General features: G+C 41.4%; 1 protein-coding gene and 1 long non-coding RNA gene across 7 annotated transcripts in view; one reads left to right on the forward strand and one right to left on the reverse strand.

Annotated features, from left to right (window-relative positions):
- LOC140652935 (uncharacterized) overlaps window positions 1-17,809 on the reverse strand; it is a 119,243-nt gene extending 101,434 nt beyond the window's left edge. Inside the window, exon 1 of the long non-coding RNA XR_012042981.1 lies at window positions 17,751-17,809. This is a non-coding gene — a long non-coding RNA (uncharacterized lncRNA). The remainder of the gene's footprint in view (window positions 1-17,750) is intronic.
- Window positions 1-22,132, forward strand: part of KCNC1 (potassium voltage-gated channel subfamily C member 1) — a 131,220-nt gene that overhangs the window by 89,789 nt on the left and 19,299 nt on the right. For 3 of the 6 annotated variants that reach the window (XM_072864375.1, XM_072864379.1, XM_072864377.1), the window contains exons 2-3: window positions 5,522-6,455; window positions 21,043-21,231. In XM_072864375.1, the coding sequence (XP_072720476.1) occupies window positions 5,522-6,455; window positions 21,043-21,231 (1,123 nt within the window). Of the gene's footprint in view, window positions 1-5,521; window positions 6,478-19,043; window positions 19,063-21,042; window positions 21,232-22,132 lie in introns of all 6 variants that reach the window. The other 3 variants (XM_072864380.1, XM_072864378.1, XM_072864381.1) reach the window with 3 other exon arrangements.

The following is a 22,132-nucleotide window of genomic DNA, read 5'->3' on the forward strand; positions in this document are numbered from 1 at the left end:
CTGGTCTCCTTAGAAAAACATACTCGCTGAATTTGGTGCTACTAGGTTTTGCTTACAGCTTACTAGATCTTATTATCAGATAATTAACAAAAATATTCAGAAGAAAAAAAGAGGTGGGGGTAATATAAATTGGGGATCACAAACATAAATCTATGCCAATTACATGTTACACATTCATTTGTGGCAAGCTGCTAAATTTCTGCATCCCAAGCAGCTGCAGGTGATAAATCTATCAGAGATGGGTGTCAGTGAACAAATTGTCACGCCTGATCCTCAGGCATTTCTGCACTTCTTTGGATCAGCCAAGGGACTGGGGAACTGTAATGGGACCTTTATTAAAAGGCTGCTCTCCATTGTCTTCTCTTTTCAGCCTGTGCAGACTTTTCTTCTAAAACAAAAAACAAGGGCCTTTCAATATCGAAGCATGGAATGACTAAGGAGCATTTTTACTTCCCAAATATAAAAGAGGTTTTAAGATTAGCTAGTAATTCAACAGAGGAAAAAAAATTAAATTGGAGAAGAAATACTAGGATTCTTCCTGTGTCGATACCACTGCTCAGACATGGTTTTATGAAATCTTGAAAGCAGACCCACACTTCCAAAGCTGCAAAGCATTCAAAAACATGCCCATCCCTGGGAAGGGCTCTTGATGTTGTTAAATACAGACAGAAGGAAAGAAACGCTTCACGTTCATTTAGCAGGTGCTTCCTGCTCTGCTGAACTGGGGCCTAAAAGTTCTTAATTCCCCTCTGAAGCCAAGGTGTGCACGCACCAGGGCTAACAGCAAGAATCACAGAATCACAGATCGTATAGGTTGGAAAAGACCTTTAAGATCATCGAGTCCAACCGTAAACCTAACACTACCAAGACCACCACTATACCATGTCCCTAAGCACCTCATCCAAACGTCTTTTAAATACTACTAGGGATGGTGACTCAACCACTTCCCTGGGCAGCCTGTTCCAATGCTTGATAACCCTTTCAGTGAAGTAAAATTTCCTAATATCCAGTCTCAACCTCCCCTGGTGCAACTTGAGGCCATTTCCTCTTGTCCTATCACTCTTACCTGGGAGAAGAGACCGACCCCCACCTCTCTACAACCTCCTTTCAGGTATTGTAGAGAGCAATAAGGTGTCCCCTCAGACTCCTTTTCTCCAGGCTAAACAACCCCAGTTCCCTCAGCCGCTCCTCATCAGACTTGTGCTCTAGACCCTTCACCAGCTTCGTTGCCCTTCTCTGGACACGCTCCAGCACCTCAATGTCTCTCTTGTAGTGAGGGGCCCAAAACTGAACACAGTATTCGAGGTGCGGCTTCACCAGTGCTGAGTACAGGGGCATGATCACTGCCCTAGTCCTGCTGGCCACACTATTTTAGATACAAGCCAGGATGCCATTGGCTTTCTTGGCCACCTGGGCACACTGCTGGCTCATATTCAGCCACCTGTCAACCAACACCCCCAGGTCCTTCTCTGCCAGGCAGCTTTCCAGCCACTCTTCCCCAAGCCCGTACCATTGCATGAGGTTGTTGTGGTCCAAGTGCAGGACCTTGCACTTGGCCTTGTTGAACCCCATACAGTTGGCCCCAGCCCATCGATCCAGCCTGTCCAGGTCCCTCTGTAGAGCCTTCCTACCCTCAAGCAGATCAACAGTCCCACACAACTTGGTGTCATCTGCAAACTTACTGAGGGTGCACTCGATCCCTTCGTCCAGATCATTGATAAAGATATTAAACAGGACTGGCCCCAACACAGAGCCCTGGGGGACACCGCTTGTGACCGGCCGCCCACTGGAGTAAACTCCATTCACCACCACTCTTTGGGCGCGGCCATCCAGCCAGTTCTTAACCCAGCGAAGAGTCCACCCGTGCAAGCCATGAGCAGCCAGTTTCTCCAGGAGAATGCTGTGGGAAACAGTGTCAAAGGCTTTACTGAAGTCTAGGTAGACAACATCCACAGCCTTCCCCTCATCCACTAAGCAGGTCACCTTGTCGTAGGAGGAGATCAGGTTGGTCAAGCAGGACCTGCCTTTCCTGAACCCATGCTGGCTGGGCTTGATCCCTTGGTTATCCTCTACATGCCGTGTGATGGCACTCAGGATGATCTGCTCCATCAGCTTTCCCCGGTACCGAGGTCAGGCTGACAGGCCTGTAGTTCCCCGGGTCCTCCTTCCAGCCCTTCTTCTAGATGGGTGTCACATTTGCTAATCTCCAGTCAGCAGGGACCTCCCCAGTTAGCCAGGACTGCTGGTAAATGATGGAAAGGGACTTGGTAAGCACTTCTGTCAGTTCCTTCAGTACTCTCGGATGGATCTCATGGGTGTAATGTTCTCTACTGGTAAAACTGCTAGCATGTACCACTACAGAGAACTTAAATATCCTGTCAGAATTGGTTATTTCTTCCCTTTAATACAGCAAAACATCACTTCTCAAGATACCTGCTATGCAACGTCAGCCTGAAGGTTGTCCTAAGCAGGAAAAATTCACTCAGGAGAGATATTCATATATACCAAGGAGAAGTGCATTTTGAGTCAGCATAAAGGAAGGAGTCTTCTTCACAGACCCCTTAAATGGTTTTATTCCCTTTTCTGCTTCTTATCTGTAAGTGCCACCTGACTTAACAAAGTGTCAACTTTTCCTCCTGCAGCTTGAATTCTCAGGGCTCTATGGCTCTACGGGAAAAATCTGCTCCAGGCTGAACTAGAGCAGACATGCCGAGGCTGCTAGGAACATTTTCCTGAGTTCTTGGTGCAAGACGCTTTTTGTTTCTCGTTTTGCTCATACTCAGACAATTGGGATATTAACCCCTACTTAATTAAGCTCTGAGTGTTAACAATATCATACACAAATTGACTTTGACCACTTAAAAGACTCTTCAACTTATTTTTCTGGAAGACTGTTGATATACTAAAGTCAGTAACATTAAAATGAAAGCATACAGAACCTGTACACATTTATCTAGGATCACAAAGCACATGACAAACACCAGCTGGTATTTTTTTTAACCTATTTTACAGATAGAGAAACTGTGCATGGATAAATTTCCCTGTTTAACAGGAGAATCTGATAAAAAGATACCTGCAGTCCTGCTTCTCAATTTCCATAACCTCCAGATTGTTTATCTTCCAGACAATTATTTACATTAGACACTGATTTTAGCACATATCAGCACGTATATTAGATCATCACATAACAATGCTATGATAGCCTGAAGGGGTTTCCATTTAAGGGAAGGTACTGGGGTTTTTTTAAATCTGTGACAATGGCTAGGTTCTGATCTCTTTGGCAAAAAAGTTGGATTTGAAAAGCAAAAGAGCCTGTTTGCTTCTGTATCCTTCCAAGCTTATTTGCTCTTACTGGCCAGACACTGGCACAGGCTGCCCAGAGAGGCTGTGGGATCTCCAACCTTAGAGATATTCAGACCTGGACCGGACAAGACCCTGAGCAACCTGGTCCAAATTTGAAGCTGTACCAAATGACCTCCAGAGGGCCCTTCCAACCTAAACAATTCTGTGATTTTATTCTCGGCCAGTTTCTCTGTATTCTATGAAATGGTTCACCTCAAACTGTGGCAAATCCTTGCTTTTCACTTTGTTTGCTACTACAGAAGGTCAAGCATCATTCTGCACTAGGTCTACCCAGGAAAGCAGACAGGAGGAACTTCTTGATTGCAAGAGAGCTTTGGTAACTTGAAGTATAGGTTATTTTTAACTCGTCTATTCCTTTGGCAGCAATTTCTTTTAGATTATTGCACTGCATTTACTGGCAACAGACAATTAGAAGAAAGTAGTTCTCTTTAACCCCCATTTTGGCTACATTGCTGAAAAAGGGACATTATGAATAACAGTACACTAAAAGAGTATTGGAATAATATTTTCATTACCACAGTTGCTCATACTCTTGAAGACAATGAAATAATATCTTATGTGATGTCTCTTGTCAAGGTGACACACAGGACAAAGAGTAAGGTAACAGATGTAGGGAGTGAAATGGAAAGAGGTATTAGCATTACTATACCACTCCAACACACAAAGAAACTTCTTAGATACATGAAAACTGCTTAATTGATTAAAGGAGGATTGAGCAGAGGAACTGTGGTTACAAGAGTTACAAATTTTGGCCTGACTGTACCCCTCAATTATCCTGGAATACAACCAAGAGATCTTCTTTAGACTGAGGAAAGCCTAAGAAAAGCTGAGAGAGTTGGAGTTGTTCAGCCTGGAGAAGAGAAGGCTGCGGGGAGACGTTATTGTGGCTTTTCAATACTTAAAGGGGGCTTATAAGAAAGATGAGGACAGAATTTTTAGTAGGGCCTGTTGCAGTAGGACAAGGGGTAATGGTTTTAGACTAAAAGAGAGTAGATTCAGACTAGATATACAGAATAATTTTTTTATGATGAAGGTGGTGAAACACTGGAACATGTTGCCCAGAAAGGCTGTAGATGCCCCATCCCTGGAAACATTCAAGGTCAGGTTGGACAGGGCTCTGAGCAACCTGCTCTAGTTGAAGATGTCCCCTACTCATTGCCGGAGGGTTGGACTAGATGACCTTTAAAGGTCCCTTCCAACCCAAACCATTCTATGATTCTATGAAAAGCAGGAACTGAAGCAAAGGGGCAAATACTCCTAAGATAAACACACATTGACTTTGGGGGCTGCTACCACCTTCACTGTAACTTCATTAACCAAATTGTAGTCCAACAGCCTTAAAAAAGATTCATCTAGTTCTGGTGCAAGTCTCACATTGTAATGAGAATCTCTTCAAGAAAACCTTGTCTGATAAAATCCAATAGATTTGTCTCCTTCTGGATCAGCTGACAGGCTTATCCGAAACCTCTTTCTTCCCCTCCCTGTCCCCCACCCCCAAAAGCTCTAGAGAGGGAACTGAGAACAGAGAAGATGTTTACTCTAGGAGAGCTCAGTCTGATATGTGACTCTTCCTCAACCTGTCCCTGGGATTTGGCAAGAGAGAGTCTGACAGTGCCAAGCAGGACTCTGCTCCTTGCTGTAGAGCCCACCTGAGACTGCCACTAGTATTTACTAGCACCTTACTGAGATCCAAAATACCACAACTGTCACTAAGCTGGGAGCAGGAGGCAGCCACGATAACATTGACACAGTGCTGAGAAAAGACTCTTGCATGACAATTGTCCTAGAAGGTATGCTCTGTCTTTAAGACCAGGAAGTAACAGAAGACAAAGTTCAGGAAGGTAGAATTTCAGTATGTCCTTAACCTTAAATCCCACAGAAAGCTCTGAGATTTAAATGCTTGCTTAAATTTACACTCACACTAAAGTGCTATCTGTATAGGAATGGATGTTAGCGTGTACTTACGTACTGCTCTCTCTCCAAGTTTGAATGTTAGGCTGTCTTTGCAGGTGAGACTTGGCATCTTAAGCCCACAGGAAGAAGGCTTGGCATTATCTTTAGTTTTAATACTGCTCTTGTCTCTCCCTGGTGTTTCAGAATCAAAGCCCCTGTACTTATCCTACTGTTTAACATTTCTCTCATATCTTTCTTTCCACAGTATGTGGCATTTGCCTCCCTCTTCTTCATTCTGGTCTCCATCACCACCTTCTGCCTCGAGACCCATGAGAGATTTAACCCCATTGTGAACAAGACAGAAACTGAATTCATCGGGAATGACACCCAGGTGCGGCACTACAGGGAAGCAGAGACCGAAGCCTTTCTCACATACATCGAAGGTGTCTGTGTGGTCTGGTTTACATTTGAGTTCTTGATGAGAGTCACTTTCTGTCCAAACAAGGTGGAATTTATCAAAAACTCTTTGAACATCATTGACTTTGTGGCCATACTGCCTTTCTATCTAGAGGTTGGACTCAGTGGCCTGTCTTCCAAAGCTGCTAAGGATGTCCTGGGCTTCCTCCGTGTAGTCCGTTTCGTGCGAATCCTGCGAATTTTCAAGCTGACCCGCCACTTCGTTGGGTTGCGGGTCTTGGGACACACCCTCCGCGCCAGCACAAATGAATTCTTGCTGCTCATCATATTTTTGGCATTGGGCGTCTTAATCTTTGCCACGATGATCTATTATGCCGAGAGAATAGGTGCTAAACCAAATGACCCTAGTGCCAGTGAACACACACACTTTAAAAATATCCCCATCGGCTTTTGGTGGGCTGTTGTCACCATGACGACCCTGGGCTACGGAGACATGTATCCTCAGACTTGGTCAGGCATGCTGGTGGGGGCCCTCTGTGCTCTCGCTGGTGTGCTGACCATTGCCATGCCTGTCCCTGTCATTGTGAACAATTTCGGAATGTATTACTCCTTAGCTATGGCTAAGCAGAAGCTACCAAAGAAAAAAAAGAAGCATATCCCGAGGCCACCCCAGCTGGGATCCCCCAATTATTGTAAATCTGTCGTAAACTCTCCACACCACAGTACTCAGAGCGACACTTGCCCACTGGCCCAAGAAGAAATTTTAGAAATTAACAGAGCAGGTAGGAAACCTCTTAGAGGAATGTCCATCTGACCGTTAACCTCCATCCCGCGTAGTGATTTAAGATTCAGCCAGACTGCTTTCTTAGAGCAATGGGTAGCACATTTATCCATTCTAGTCCCACCATCACACAGTGAATAAGATGTGTGAAGTCTAGGTTGCAGGGACAAATGGTACAGTGGAGGCTGATCAGCAAAACTAAGGATGAGAGCACGCTCTAGGAGCCCAAACTTTGGTCCTGGTTAAGGGCATACAAGTCTCAAGATATTTTGAAGAGCTGTTACATCTAGTGGAAGAATTTTGAGAGTTCTACAGCTATGCTGCTGGACTGTGTAATGTATCTCAGAAGCTCCTGAGAGCTGAATGCTTCATAGGGCAGAGTAGGAGCCAAGTACTCAGCAATTACAGAGTTTTCTGACAAAACAGGGCTGGAATTCGGAACAGCCAGATGCTTTCTCATTTGTTCCCATTTGGGACCTTTCAGCTGTTTTAAATGGCAGATATTGTACATCTCATTACAGAAACTAGGTGCCTAGTAAGTTGAAGGGACAACTATACCATCATGCATATTCATGAGACAATCCCGTCTCTTTCTGATGATTAACTGCAAAGTAGAACAACAGCTCAAATTCTTGACACTAATGCAAAATGACTCACTCTGAGACAAGACTAGATGTAAGGATGTTTATTCCATGGCATGCAAATCAATCTATTCTATAATATTCTACTAGAACTTAGCATTTAGAAGAGTTTTGAACCACGTTTTCTAAAACATGCTCCTTTTGCAAGTATGGGTTGGTGAGTTACAGCTCTTTCAACCTTCTAGCAGCAAAGGCCAACTGGAAAAGGTCTGACTGGTCATTACTGGCCAGTTTGGCCTAAACAGTGATCGCCTCATAATATGGTATTCTTATTTTTAATTATACTGATTTGTGTTAGCAATAGGTGAAACCAGAGCAAAATTAATCATACTAATTCTACTGGGAGGCGGGAGGGAAATGGAAAAAATACTAGTCACCATGGAATATATTATAATATCCCATGGCTAGTGGTTAATTATGGGAATATCTCAGTTTTATGAGAATCCTCCTATAGCACATAAAGTTACGGGGCTCCAATTTGATTATTTAAACCCCATAATCTACCTCTACCCATGGAATATCACTATTTATTCTATGGAGTAATTTCAAAGTAGATAACCATGTTGAAAACAAAGCCAACTTCATTTTTGGCAGATGTTCCAGCCAAGTTGCATAGCAGACATTCTTCAGCCTATTCAGAATATCTCCCTGTATTGTATCAGATAGAACAGATTGCCAGTCAAGTGTTTTTAACTGACATCTAGTCAAAAAGAGATGTTTTGAAAGAGCTAGCATATACCTATGATGGTCTTGTGTTATCATTTTTTTACTTTGAAGAAAATTCTAATTTGTTACTCATTGTGAGTGAGGTATTCTCTCGTCATCTCATAGCCATGCATGTTGATGTCATTGTGAGAGGCACAAAGAAAGTGAGACCTTCCTTTGTGTGTGACTTCACCAATGCCAATGCTAATTTTGGAGGGGAAGAGCTGGTGGGAACCTTTCTCTTCTTTTCTATTCTCTTCTCTCTTCTGTTCTTATTTCTGTTCCCTTTTGTGCAACTATGTAAAATCCATTCAGAAGGTAAATAGCTTTCTTTTATTTGTTAAAGACTATTCCATTGCAACAGGCCAATCACAATTCACATGACTGATAGACTGTCTCTTTCCTATTGTATTTTTGGCGCATATGCGTATGGTTTTATCATCCATTCCCCTCAGGTTGCAAATGCTTATCACAACTCATGTCCAAGCAGCAAACTTCCTCATAAGTAGATGTCTTCGTGGCATCACGTATCAAAAGGGAAAGAGGGCACAAACAATATTGCGTGTCTCCTACTGTGAGCAATATGCCAACTACCCACTTGTAATGTGCAAGAGATGCCAGACTCTTGAGTACTTTAGCAGTCAGCTACAGAGTGACTTTCTTCTCAGAAATCCCTTGCTTTATAAAGTTCCTTCCATTACCTAACCTGGTCCTCACTGGGAACTAGAGGACTAAGAACTCTACGAGTTCAGTGCAATTCCACATTGGTATCCCGAGAATACGTGTAATTTTGGTTCAATGTGGAACTGTTTTGCCACCATCAGTGCTCTAAAATCAGCTGCTACCACAATATCCATGAAGTATTGATAGTAACAGCAACTTATCTATTTCTGCAATAATTAAGAGAGACTATTTTTATATACGTATACTAGCATATATATTTTAAGAAGTAACAAAGCACACTTATACTTCAGCTAACAAAATGGACTCAGTAACACTGTTGCTGGAGTTCTGTTTCTGATAATTATTATGCACCACTAGCAGCAAAAAATATTGCCTGCATCTCTTAGCTTCCTAACAGGGAAAGATGTATGTGTGCAAGAGAAAAGTAAAAAATAATAAGTAAGATCAGAACCGAACTGTTAAAACAAGATCTGCATTGCCTTGGATGTTGAGGTTCACTTATGTAATATGAAGCATTCATAGGCACTGACTTGTTCCTGAAACCATAACCTGCACATTAGTTGAAAAGAGACTTGCAAGCAGTGAATGTTTCCCATACTGTAAAATATTTGGATTGGTTAACAGCACCTAACTGTAAACAACCAGTTAATGTTGTACTAGGAACACAGAATGGGTGCCTAATGTTTCTAAAATAATGCCCGAGTTGTCCAAGATATTTCTTGTAATTTTTTAACTGTAAAGCTTCAGTGTGACAGTGTCTAGGTGATATAAGGTCATATGATGTATATCTAATACATTATTCCAAAAAAAAGCCTGTTTAGCTGCTCAGGTGTAAAGGACATCACATGAAGTTATTAGTTCCATACATTATCTGTGGTGGAATGATTAAACACTTCACAAAACAGTGGTGAGTATGAAATAGTTCCACATATGACTATCTCTCTATAGCCCTCTCATGCACAGAGTCAGCAGTTCACAGCTGTTCTCGGTCCATACACACAGGGCCAAGGGGGCTCTACAGAGAGCTCTGCACAGCCACGGCCCAGTGCCTCCTCTCAGGCTAAGGAGCACTTTCCTGGCACAGACATGCAAACAGCAGAACTTTGCCCACAGGCTGCACAGCTGCTGCCAATGATGCTATGGTCATTTGCAGGCAAAGCAAAGATGGTTTGAATTTAAATTCTGGTAGGTTTGAATTAAATTTTTAAATTGTCCCCAGCACTCTCAGCAGCTCAGTCCTGGGCTAATCTACACCTGGTAGGAGGGTATCTTTAAATAACAGCACTTGATTTTAATTTTATATAAAGAATGTCAGAGTTTGTTTCTACCATGCCTCCCCTTTCTGCAGCAACCCGTCCTGCTCTCCATCCCGTCCAATCCTGTCAATGGGTGGCTGGGAAAGCAGCAGAAGGGAAGGAAAGGCACTTCAGATTAGAGGATGGCAGAGCTACTGCTGCAGGCAGACCTTCACCAGCAGCAGTAAGAAAGTAGAGATTTCCTCTATACAAAAAAAATCTTCTTCAAGGCAGTTTCTGATGCCCATAAATTCTCAAGGTACTGCTTATATAGTGCCTGGAGAAACTAGGCCTGATACAAAAGAGCAGATCTCACGTGACCAATTTGACTAAAAATCCTTGACCCGGGGATATCTCAGACTATAGAGGACTAGGTGTCCCCTCACTTAAAATATACACACCAAGTTCTAGCATCACTGTGTCAAACTATTAACTTTGTTGCGTTGCAGTGTTGTTTACAGGCCCCATTCAGGATCAGGGCTTCATTTTGCCATTGTTGTATATGTGACAACCACTATATTACAATCAAATACCCAACAGGCTAAGTAGACAGTAAAGAGAAAATGGAAGTAATCTCCAGTATTTTAATTTGACACAGTACTTAATTTAACTGAGCAAGATCACTTGAAAGGTCTGTGGTAAAGCCACTAGTTGAACATAACCAAATAAGCATCAGTCAACCATAGTCTCCTGTGCTATAGTGTCTTTTATCTAAAGGCTTCTGAGTATTCCAAACAGTCAGTATCATAACAGAAGCAAAATAGAAAAAAAGAAAAGCAAAATTTGCTTCAAACAGAAGCAAAACAGAAAAAGCAAGTTTCAACCACTTAAACTTAGCTGATTTCTTCCCCAAACCACACACCATCCTATAGGTATAAGTAATTTATCTCAGTACACATAGTGAAATACTTTACGGGACAAGTTTGTAAGAAAACCTCAAAACATGCAACACAAATCTTGAAAGCTCTCAGTTTTGTTTTGAAGGTGTTACTCAGCTTTTCAGTCCCTCTCTTCTGGAGCTGTGTGCTTACCTGAAGGATAGGTTGACTGCATGGTTACATCTTAAAGTTGCCATAGGATGAAGTGGCAAATGTCATTTTCCAACACTATAAAAGAAATTTAGAATATGATTGGAATTCATAACTTCATTTGATGTCTACAGTACTGTTTGGTGCCACAGAGCAACGGTCTTAAGAATGCATCCATAATACATAAGCATAGGTGATGCGTTATTTTGGGTTTGTTCAGAGATCTACCCCAACTTTTTATTGTTCTCGTATATATATTTAAAACACCAGCACACACAGTGTTTGTGTTGACTTTAATATGGCCAAAATAAGAATTTCTCAATTCTCTGATCCCCTCTGCATGCAGCTTCACTTAAGCTATATTCCAAGGATATCGTATCTTCATACAAATGTACTGTGCAGCCTTTTTCACAGCGTACTGATGGCAAAATTCTCTACTCATTGCAGAGCTGTAAAATATGGAAGAAATATTACTAGAATTCAGGCGCCTAAGAGGAGAGGGGAAATGTCTGTCATTACTAATATGTGTTCAGCTTCAGAAAAACTTCCGTGGTTGTTTTACTTACCTGCCCAAAAAAACAATTTTCCATAACCGCCTCCTCGACTATCCCTACGTCTGAATAGTTAAAGCAATCCAAGTCTATCACTGACAGAGGGAACTACATAGTTATAGTGGCTCCAGTGTACTCCATGGTCAGATGAACTGGAGCAAGCTGTGACATTAGGAACCTATTATTTCAATGCAATTTCCTGAGAGAGAGCTGATCTCCTTTTAAAGAAATAATATGGAATTACCCATTTCAGCTTTATCATTCATGCTTTCTGAAGGAGCTGCTCTTTTCACAGGGCTTCATTTTTCATCCCTTCTGTCACCATAACCTAAATAACCTGTATTCCTTGTGCAACACACTGGTTCTAACGTCAGAAGTGTGCTGAGCACTGTAACTCTAGTGCCAATGCTCAGTGGGAGCTGGGGACTCTTGGCAGTTCTTGTCACAGGCCCATTATGCTGCCTAACATTTTGCTGTAGTTTGGGAACTTCAGTGGCTTTTATGGATAGCAAAGCATTGTTAAAGCCATGGGTACGTAGTCACTGTGGTGGTCCTTCAATCCACAGGGAAGCAAATTCTCTGATCAAATGCCTTTGAACATTAAAAAAAAATCTAATCTAATTTTAGTGTCATAAAACCTTTGACCCTCTCTGTAAGATGGACAATAGACAGCAATGTAACTGCAAAGAGTGTAGGTCTGTTTCAGCTCAAAAGACTTTGATGTTTAAATGTGTTGGACATAAAAAGTACTAAAAAGGCAGTGAAAAAGGTAATAGGGAGATGGTTTTACTTTCCTCCCTCTACTTAGCCTTCCTAGCCTTTACAAATCCAAAATTCATCACTCCAAAATAGCAAATGAGGTAATGATCACATCTTAATGTCAGTGAAGATGGAGTCCTCTGGATCTAATGTAGAAATTGTAACAGCTCAAAATAAAAGGAGTAACGCTCAGTTCTTGTCATCTAACTTCAGATACATTTGCCTGAGGTTCCCCTTATATTGGAAGAAGAGTCAGGAAGTCTCAGAGAGTAATTCACTCATTTATGATCTGAATTGCCCTCTGGAGGTTGCTTTCTCCATAAGTGATCTCAGGTGACTGCAGCTCTAACTTAAGATCCTTAGTGAAGGGCCTACAGTTAGGTGGAAGCAATTTGGATCTATTCCTTGCCCCATGCAGCATTTCTGCAATCTTCTAGCTGTGGATCAGCAGAGCAAAGCAGAATTTATAACTAACACGGTGTAATACTTTGTTGTACAATTATTCATCTGTCATTTCCTGTAGAGATACAACCGGTGGGTGTCACTTGTACTACGGTGCTTATTTACTTCAGAATTCAAGTAAAAAAAAATAACGTCCTCTATACCAAGTCATTTGAAAACAAAAAGGAGGAGCTATGAATTCAAGCACAGCGCTTTGGGTTTCCCACTTTCCTCTGGCACTATGTGAAACATTAAAAAAAAAATCTCCCCACACAGCCCCCTGTGGTCTGGCCACAGCCAGGGATGAGTGTGTACAGGTCCAGGACTGCACTAAGCTGAAAAACAACTGCAGAACTGAATAATAAATTTTAGGACTTTTCATGACTTAATAACTTAATGAGCATGAGGCACTTTTAGTGATAGGAAAACATAGATACTAGCACTCCAGCCAAATAAGGTCAACCTGTGCCAGTCCTCCAGCACAAGACAGATGTAAATATGGTAAATCCTCTTTCTCAAGCACGTGCCTGCCACTGCAGCTCCCATGCCATCCAGTGCAGAATGCATTCCTGGGATACGAAAGAGGTACTCTTGGCATCTCTCTCTTCTGCTGGACTGAGTATGACTAGTGTTTGCAGGACAGATACAACAAAAGGCACCTCTGTGCAAGAAGTACATCTGCTGCAGTAGAACTAGATGGACGGGTTGACTTACCCATTACTACAAAAGGCCAGGGACAAAAGGGTCTAGGGTATGAGGTCCCAGTTCTGTGCCCAGTCCATTTGCTTATATCCCTCTTACTCTGTAGTTGCTGGAAATTTTCTCCAAGCCTTTTGGCTACTTGCTTGTCTGTTTATAAGCACAAAGCTGAAATAACAAGCAATCTACCATTCCTGCTGTCATTGTTCTTTGTATTCATCCATGCTCCATGTCTCAGACACCTTCCATACTGTACAGATCATCATACTGTATTTCTCAGTCAGAGCGGTAATATAAGATTGTAGCATGACTCACCTGACTGCACTTTCCTGCAACGTCTACCTGACCTGTCAACGACCCACTGCGCTCTACAGAATATGGTGTTAGTGAGACTCTCAGAAGTCCAGGATGGGTATAAGTGAAACCCCAGAAGTGTCAGGATAAAACTAGAAAGGACCTTCCAGAGCTCTTTGCAATGCAGCACTTCCAGGAGCAACAGTTCTCAGCATTGCATTAAGCACATATCCAATAACACCTGTAATAGCAAGATGCACTGGATCTACTTAACTAGAGCTCCTGTATTTCCTCTAGCAGTACCAAATAGGTAGGCAGCCAACATACTGTCACCTCACTTCAAGAAGTAGTACCTCTCAAAGGTGATATTCTCTGGGAGTGACGTTACTATGTTGGCCAGTTAGTACTGGGAGAGGCGGTCACCACCGTCACTGGAGTGCCTTTACTGGGGGACACGGCTTCCTGGAGGGACCCAGGTCAACACGGTGGTGAGTAAATGTTGAAGAGGTAGGTTGGGTCGGAAGGATTCTGCGTATTCATGTAGCATACTAAATTCTGCTCTCGTGCCAGTGTAAAGTCCATCAGTGTGATATCTTCTCAGAAGACCTTCATAGCAACTTTCAAAATATGCAGTAATATAAAAATCAGGAAACTTTAATAAAGATACCTAGAACTAATAAAATTTTTATTTTAATGGCCTTAGAATATTGGGGTAACTAAAACTGAGTTGTTATATAGGAATCTTAATTCTTTTACATGTTCTTCACATTTTCTCTCTCTTTTTCTCTTTCTCTCTTTCACTCTGTTTGTTAACATTTACTTGTTATTACTGTACGTTGCTTGCAACTTGTGTATGTTACAGACTGTCACATTTTATTCTGTGAAGTTTTTCTCCAATTCCCATCAACCTGAGCTCCATGTTGGGCAGCCGAGGAGATTACAATACAGTTCTTTAATGCAAAAGAACAAGGAATGTCACAGACTATAGGTAACTTCACAGAGGTTGTGACACAAAACCTGATGCAAGGTATTAATGCAAAGAGTAAGTACTTGGTATGACAATAGAAATACTTAGTTAAATTACCTTCTTTTTTTCAGATAGTCTGCATGGGAAAAATTAATTTTCATTACTCTCCAGCAGAAAAAATTCCCAAACCTACCAATTTAGGATTTTTTTTCACTGCCATTTTGAAAACCAGTGATGCCCATGCTGATGCTTCATTACTCATTTTCAAAAGTTTAAACCCATATTTTCTATGCTGTTCTTCTCCATGCTATACTTCCTTCCATACTCTCCAAGCCATAATTTTGTAAGTTCTTCATCCTTTGTCTGTGGTTTAATATATCTTCTCCATAATTCTTTTTCTAATTTAATATAGTTATATCCTTTTCACTCTAAGGACCTGATTTAACAACAACAAAAATGAGCCCCTACCCATGGGATCCACGTTTCTTAATCCTGCATGAGGCTCTGGAGCCCATAAAAATTGATTTCTGTAGCTGAAGATGGTCTGGCACAGAAGCATAATTGTTATTTTGCTGAATCAGGTCCTGAGCAAATTGTTTTGTTTACAATCTCCCCCACTTACCCCCAAATGCTACTTTGAAAGAATGATAAAAAATAGCTGATAGACATTTCTGATAATTTTCTAGAGGGACAGCGTGAAGTTTATTGCTACTAATCTTATTCTTAATTGTCATTAAATTCTGCGTTAACTCAGAAATTGCTATAGCCATGTACTAACTCAAGAAAGGCATATTTTTCTCAGTGTGCAGTTCCTTTACTTCCTGATTTGCTGTTATGCTCTGACCCTCCATTAATCAGTGAAGAAGCACAGCAGAGTTTAGATGGAGTCTAGCATAAAAAAATAAAGTGATTTATACTGATGCAATTGATGAGTGGCCAAGGAATATTAATGGACAGTAAACACTATCCAGGCAACTAAAACAGAAACAACTTGCTAACAGGAGTGAAATTTGAATTAAAGAGACTCAGGAGAGTAGGGAACTGAACTGTAAATATTTCCTTTCCATGCAACATCTCAGAGAGAAATTTAGGGATGTAAAGTCAATGGGTATTTTCAGATGCTGAGAAGCTGTTAACCCCTCCACAAATCAGAGTAAACATCTCAATACTTGGATTCATACTCTTAACTTCATCATAATCGTTTGCTTAGCACAAGAAGTATCAGGCAAAAGTGATGCTACAAAAATAGGATGCAAAAAGGAGTGTAAAATCTTTGCATTTTCTCTAGAATAAAGACAGCTGGGAAATTCTGTCCTCCAGCAGCAACTACAGCAGCCTCACAGCTGCTCTACTTCCCACTTCCAGCTGAGAGTCTTGTAGCTAAGAAAAGCTAGAGCACAGCAGTTCTACACCCTCACCTTCACCATGCCACCTCTGTTCCTGTACCATTCTGTCACTAGCCCAAGAGCCAGGGAAAACCATCATACCAAGAGAGTTTCCTGTTGCCTGCATAGTATGACACAACTAATGTGTGCCACATTAACAGCCCTTTTATATCACCAGAAAAGTGCAAGAAGACTGGAAAACAGAAGAGTAATTAACTCACTCAATGGACAACATACCATTACTTTCTTCAGGGATCCAGTTGGATTAAAGGTCTCTGCTGTGAGGGACCTCACAGAGATCCTTCTTCATTAAGAGACTTCAGGCAGCTACTGTGCATGTTAGGGTTAGCAACAGGGGTTTAAAATGAGCAAATGAAAATGACCCTCGAGCTCTGTGTGACCAAAGGACACACTCAATTGGTCAGGACTGGGACTATCCACAGACTGTAATAATGGCAATTCCAGGTTTGGAATCAGTGCTATAAGAGCACAGCAGAGATCTAGACAAGCTGTAGATTAATTTTCAGGTGTACATGGGGTGGTGGTGTGGAACGTAGCTTTAGTCAGACAATGTTTCCCCAGTAGAAAGATCTTAATCTTTCAAGCAACTTCCTGTCTCAGTTCTAGCCCTGTTTTGCACTCAGCTGCTCCTACCTCCTCCCTGCTTGTGAACCCCTTCCCTTGTAACAGGGCTGCAGAACCTTGAAGTCCTAGAGCCTTTGTGGAATGGCAAATGGCTACTCGGGGAAGTTGTAGGTACTCAAGTTCAGTCCTTGTCTATTTTAATCCTTAAACAAGGGCAGACAGGAAGAAGACAGTCTGTGTTCTTCTGGAAGAGATTGCCAGTGACCTAATGTGACCAAAGGAAACAACACTATGTCTCTTAATTGCTGCGTTTCTGATTTAGGGCTGAGAAAACCCCATCTTTAGCACAATGTTAAAGAATCTGGCATGGTTCATGTAGCCAGATATTGACTCATGGGTAAATATGCATGGATACCATGCTATGAATTGTGGAGTTTCTCTCAGCCCTGTTTCAGTCAAAGTGGTTATGACCTACAGAAGTTCCTATAAGGCCTGGAAAAGGTATTGGATTTCCAATTCTGTAAGGACTGAAAATGGTCCACCCTGAGAGTATCTTTCAACTCACCCAGTCACTGGGGTAAGTGACCACTTCACAGCTCTGTAGACACATGGGAGACAAAGGAGGGGGGGGCAGCTACAACCCCAGGAGGAAGCAGTCTGAGTTGGGACCATCCCTGGCCCACACACAATTTCTGAAGACATCTAAGGTAAGAAGGGTAGACCAGGAACTCGTTTCCTGGCAGCTGTTGGAGAATAGCAGTGTTTGCTTAAGGGAAGAGGACTGGGGTGACTTTCCCAGTGTAGGAATCACTTCTGGAAAAGTGCCACATTTCCAAGCATAGATTGAGGTCAATGAATGTATCATACAATCATGTCCACTGATACTCTGAACGTAAGATGCAGTTCAAATAGCTGGAGATTCAGTATCAGACTCCAGCTTATAATCAAAACCAGCAGCACTGGTAAAGTCACTATGACAGTGTGCAACCATTTGATATGACAAAAGAGATGAGCCATGCAGCAAGTACACGGGCAGTCTCTACTGTGCTTCTCCACAATAAGCAGAGTATACTAATGCAAAATCCAGCAGTTCTAAGGTTTTTTTTTTCCAGAATCCCTCCCCCCCATTTTGAAATTCAGTGTTTGCTTGGAAACACCCGAGGCATTTTAATAGTACTTTTCTGCAAATGGAGATAAATGAGACAGGAAAAAAAGAAAGTGGAAACCACATAAATGAGGTAGTTGTGAAACAAACTACTCACCTGGGAGATCCGCTGACTACTTTCTTTAGCCTCTCAGCCAAATCTCTGCAGGAGAATCTTTAAAGCTGGTGCAGTTAACTAGGTATTCACAGATAGAACAATTATGGAGATAAGGTGCCAAGCTGAGAGTCAGAAGATTTTGTTGTAAATAACCTCTTGCATAGCAGTGGGCAAGTCACTTCACTGCATGGTAGTTTTACCCATCTGTAAAACAGAGATGGTAACATTGACTTTTCTTCATAAAACAGAACCTAAAAGAACCAAAAATGCTGTACAAGCCTAATTCAGATTCTGCTAGTAGGGATGGAAAGACTCATGTGAATTTAGTAGGCCAGAATCAAGCCTTAGAAATTTTAAGCACCTAGAAGCAGTCGTCATTGGTATAACTAGACTGATAGTCACCAGACAGTAACGGTTTCAGTAGTTTTGCTTTATTTATCGGGAGTTCTCTCAAACCCAAGGTCAATCTTGGAAAAAGCAAACATGCAAATTAAAACTTGAGAAATCAACCTAAAATAACATAATTTCATTCCATCTTTAGACCTCATTCCTGAAATTGTTCAGCATGTAGATCTGCTAATGAAAACAATGGGAACTTCTAACTGTGGGCTGATGACATCAGTGATGTTGTCTTTATTCCCATAACAGACTAATAGCATATTAAATATCACGTGATTGCTGAGTCCTACCTTCAGAGAATGAGGTGCTGCAGACAGTGGTTTGGAACACAATTACTCTACTTAACACTTACTTATATACACTAACAATAGATGCAGTCTTTGTGCTGGTAATTTCTCTGCTTCCTAAATATTCAGCAAAATTGTCATTGTGGATTAGCATTGCTATCCAGAATGTGAACCCTAAAGCATGGCTCATGCATGGAATATTCAAGGGACATTAGGAGGACAGTTCAGTGATTTGTCCATGTCTCCAGCTACTCTGTTCTCTTCCTATTGAATAAAAATAAAACAAGGTTGTGGATTTTCAACAAGTATAGAGAAAAATTCATTAGTGCTAAGGGACCCTGAGGAGGCTGCAAGAGCAAGTTCCAGTTCAAGTTGCTAGAGACGTATAATGCAATTTAAGAAATTAATTCCAAGAAGGTCAATTTTCTTCTCATTCAAGCATAACAGAGCCTTCAAGCTGCTTCCAAAAGGATCAATGGCTGTTACCAGTGAGCAGCCTGGCCCACAACCACTCTGCTCAGAGGTGTTTTGAGCTCCAGAAACGGACCAGTGCCCCCTCCATCACTAACAGTTTAGTTTGTAAATCCAGGCTCAGGTATAGCAGTAGGAGTCTCAGAGATTTCAATGCAGAGCTCTGCTGACAGAGCTGCCTCCCTCATTTCAGGATTAGAGCCATCAGCTTGTAGCAGTAGAGGCTTATGAAGAAGCCCAGTTCTCTGCTCATCCCCATGAGGACAGAAGCTCTCCCCAAACACAGTTAAGTGATTTTTAAATCAACAGCTCAGTACCTGCAATGTCACAGTTACTATGGCAGCCATGCCAGGTTTTTGTGCAAAGAGTGGTATTAAAGAGCAGTGAGTATTATGAACAGAAAGGAATTGCAACTCAGTGCAATGATAAAACTTTAGAATCCTATTGAAATTAGTGTCTACAAGTATTAAAATGCACTTATAGCTTTTGCCATTTTTTTTAAATGTATTGAGAGACCTAATTATTTCGTTGCTCACAAAACAAAACAAAACATTACTACCTCCCTCTTTGGGGAAATAATTGGCTAATTCTGCATGGAGAAGAAAGGAGGCAGAGGTGAGATATACAGAAACGACTGTTTATGTTGTGACAAACCAGTGACATCTAAATAAAAGGCATAGAATGCAATTACTGGTACATGGATAGATGCATAGTCTATGTCATATACATCTCTGTGTGTGTGTGCGCATGTGTGTGTGCAAAGAAACAAATATAACTTGAAAAGGCTTTTGCCTACTACTCATCTATGTTGTCCATCTGAAACCAGAGGATCAGAGTCATATCTCCAAACCTTACCTAATGTATTTTTTCTTTTGGGCTTGTTTTATTATTTGGCTTCAAAACCATTGAAAAATAAATGACAGTATCATGTAGCATTTAGAACAAGGTAGTACAAAAATCTGGAAGAGGCACTGAAATTAAGTCTATCCATTGAGTTTGTCTTTCCTTAAAAACTTGCAGGACCACCCATTGCCTTACAGTGTCTAGGTAATAAGCATTGTGCAACCGAGGTGTAGGATGCTGCCAATACCACTCAGTTAACATATCTCAGCATTTGTGAAACTTCAGAAAGCACATTTTGACTGTTTTTTCCTCCCTTCAACCAAAACACTCATATTGAGCTGTGCCATATTTCGAGTATATTCTCAATACACTAATTTGCACTTTAAAACCCTAAAATAAATCCTACATTAAAAACTTAAAATTGTTTTATAAATATCAAACAAGTCACACAGAGAAAACATACTATTCTCAGTCTATCCTCATGGGAATGTGTGGAGCAAAATGGGCAAATCTGACAACCTATTTTCATTATTTACTGCCAAGAGTAAATTTTACTCTATCTATTTTCCAAATTCATGGCCTGCTGTAGTGTTTTCTATATGTAGTGTCCTGTTCTGGCATTGCAAATGCTGTATGTGTTTCAGAGGAGAACATCAGAAAATGGATTGCTTTTTTTAAAATCCACATTCTGCTGTCGTATTTCCATACGTAATGTACTCTGTGTGTCTAAAACGTGTACAGCCATTCTGCACAACTGATACCAGAAACACTATAAAACAATCTGGGTAAATTTTGGGGAGGGGAAGAGCAGGAATTTTCCCCTCGATAATATTGCACACAGGTATAAATCAGCACAAACAGAATATACTCAAATACTAAAACGCAACTCACAGCCCACTGCCTCTCCAAAGCTCTGAGTGACAGTAGGCTTCATGACAAACAGGTCATTCATGCACCATCCGATGTCATGCAAAAACATAATCCGATTTCTAACCGCAGTCTTCTGCTCGCAGGACTAGGAACCAATGCACGCCCGTTTCTGAAACTGCCCCTCTGTGCGGAAGTACAGGTGGCTGCTGTTACACCTAACGCGATCGCATTTTGTTTCTCCTCCCACTTAACAGACTTTATTTTATTTTGGTGCAGTGCATATGAACGCAGTATCTAGGACAGATGTGCTACCTTTTATAGTGTCGCTATAGAACTCTTTAGCTGTGAACCCTTAATTTGCAGCTGGAACTCTAATAAACAGTGCATAGTGTTTCAATAGCCTTCTGCTTATATGTTTGAAGATTCGAAACTGAATGGTGAGGTGGCCAAGGCGGCGCTGGCAAACGAAGACTGTCCCCACATAGACCAGGCTATTACGCCTGATGAGGGCCTGCCCTTTACCCGCTCTGGCACTCGGGAGAGATATGGACCCTGCTTCCTCTTATCAACCGGGGAATATCCCTGCCCGCCTGATGGAGGAATAAGAAAGGGTATGTAGCTGGGGTCCTGTAACCATGTAGTTAGCAACCGTTTTAAATAAATAAGAGAAAGTCAGCTGTAGCCGTAGCACGCAATAGTGCGCTTGCTGTAGAGATGCACGTTTGGGCTGGAAACCACCACTTGATGTCTGCATTTGGAGTTTCTAACCTATTTCTTTCAGAAAGAAAAGCCTGAGGAGCTGTAACTACCCCATGCAGCTATACTAGGCAGTCGAGTCTTCCACCCCAGCTGGTGCAGTAAGCTTTAGTGGAGGATGCTCTACAATGTCCTTAGATTAGTCCATCCTCCAAGGAGAGGCCAATTAACATTTCATAGCAATGAAGGTCCGCCACTTGGAAAGCTCACAGATCTTACCAGACTCTGGTAAGATGTGTGAGGAGCACGGACTTGGAGGTGGCAGACAGAAGATAAAACACAAAAGCAAAACATCCTCAAGAAATATGAAATGATTATTTGGCTACCTTAACAGAGCACTAAAACAAATTATTTGGACATTCATAGCTGTTTAGTTCAACAGAGAAAGAGAAGCATACAAGAACATCTGTTAGCACAGATGTCTTACAATTGGAAAATAATCCATCTAAAATCACTTTCCTTTCATAAATAAATCATTACTAGTTAGTTTCTCAGACTTCTGACAGCTACAGATCTCTCAGAAGTAACTGCATTTTAGTTTGGTAATGGTCAGAATAATGTATTTAGGAACAGAAGTCAAATCAAATGGAAAAAACCTTCCCTTCTTAAAATAGGCTGTTTTGTTTAAATAATTTAACATGAGGAAACCATACAAACCAAAATTAGAGTTACATATACATGCATCAAATTTGATAAGGAATGGGAAAACTGGAAAAGAAATCTCTCTCTTCAAATCAGTGTTTATCACTGGTGTAC

This window comes from Ciconia boyciana, chromosome 6 (genome assembly GCF_034638445.1).
Source record: "Ciconia boyciana chromosome 6, ASM3463844v1, whole genome shotgun sequence".
In the NCBI taxonomy this organism is placed as follows: Eukaryota; Metazoa; Chordata; class Aves; order Ciconiiformes; family Ciconiidae; genus Ciconia; species Ciconia boyciana.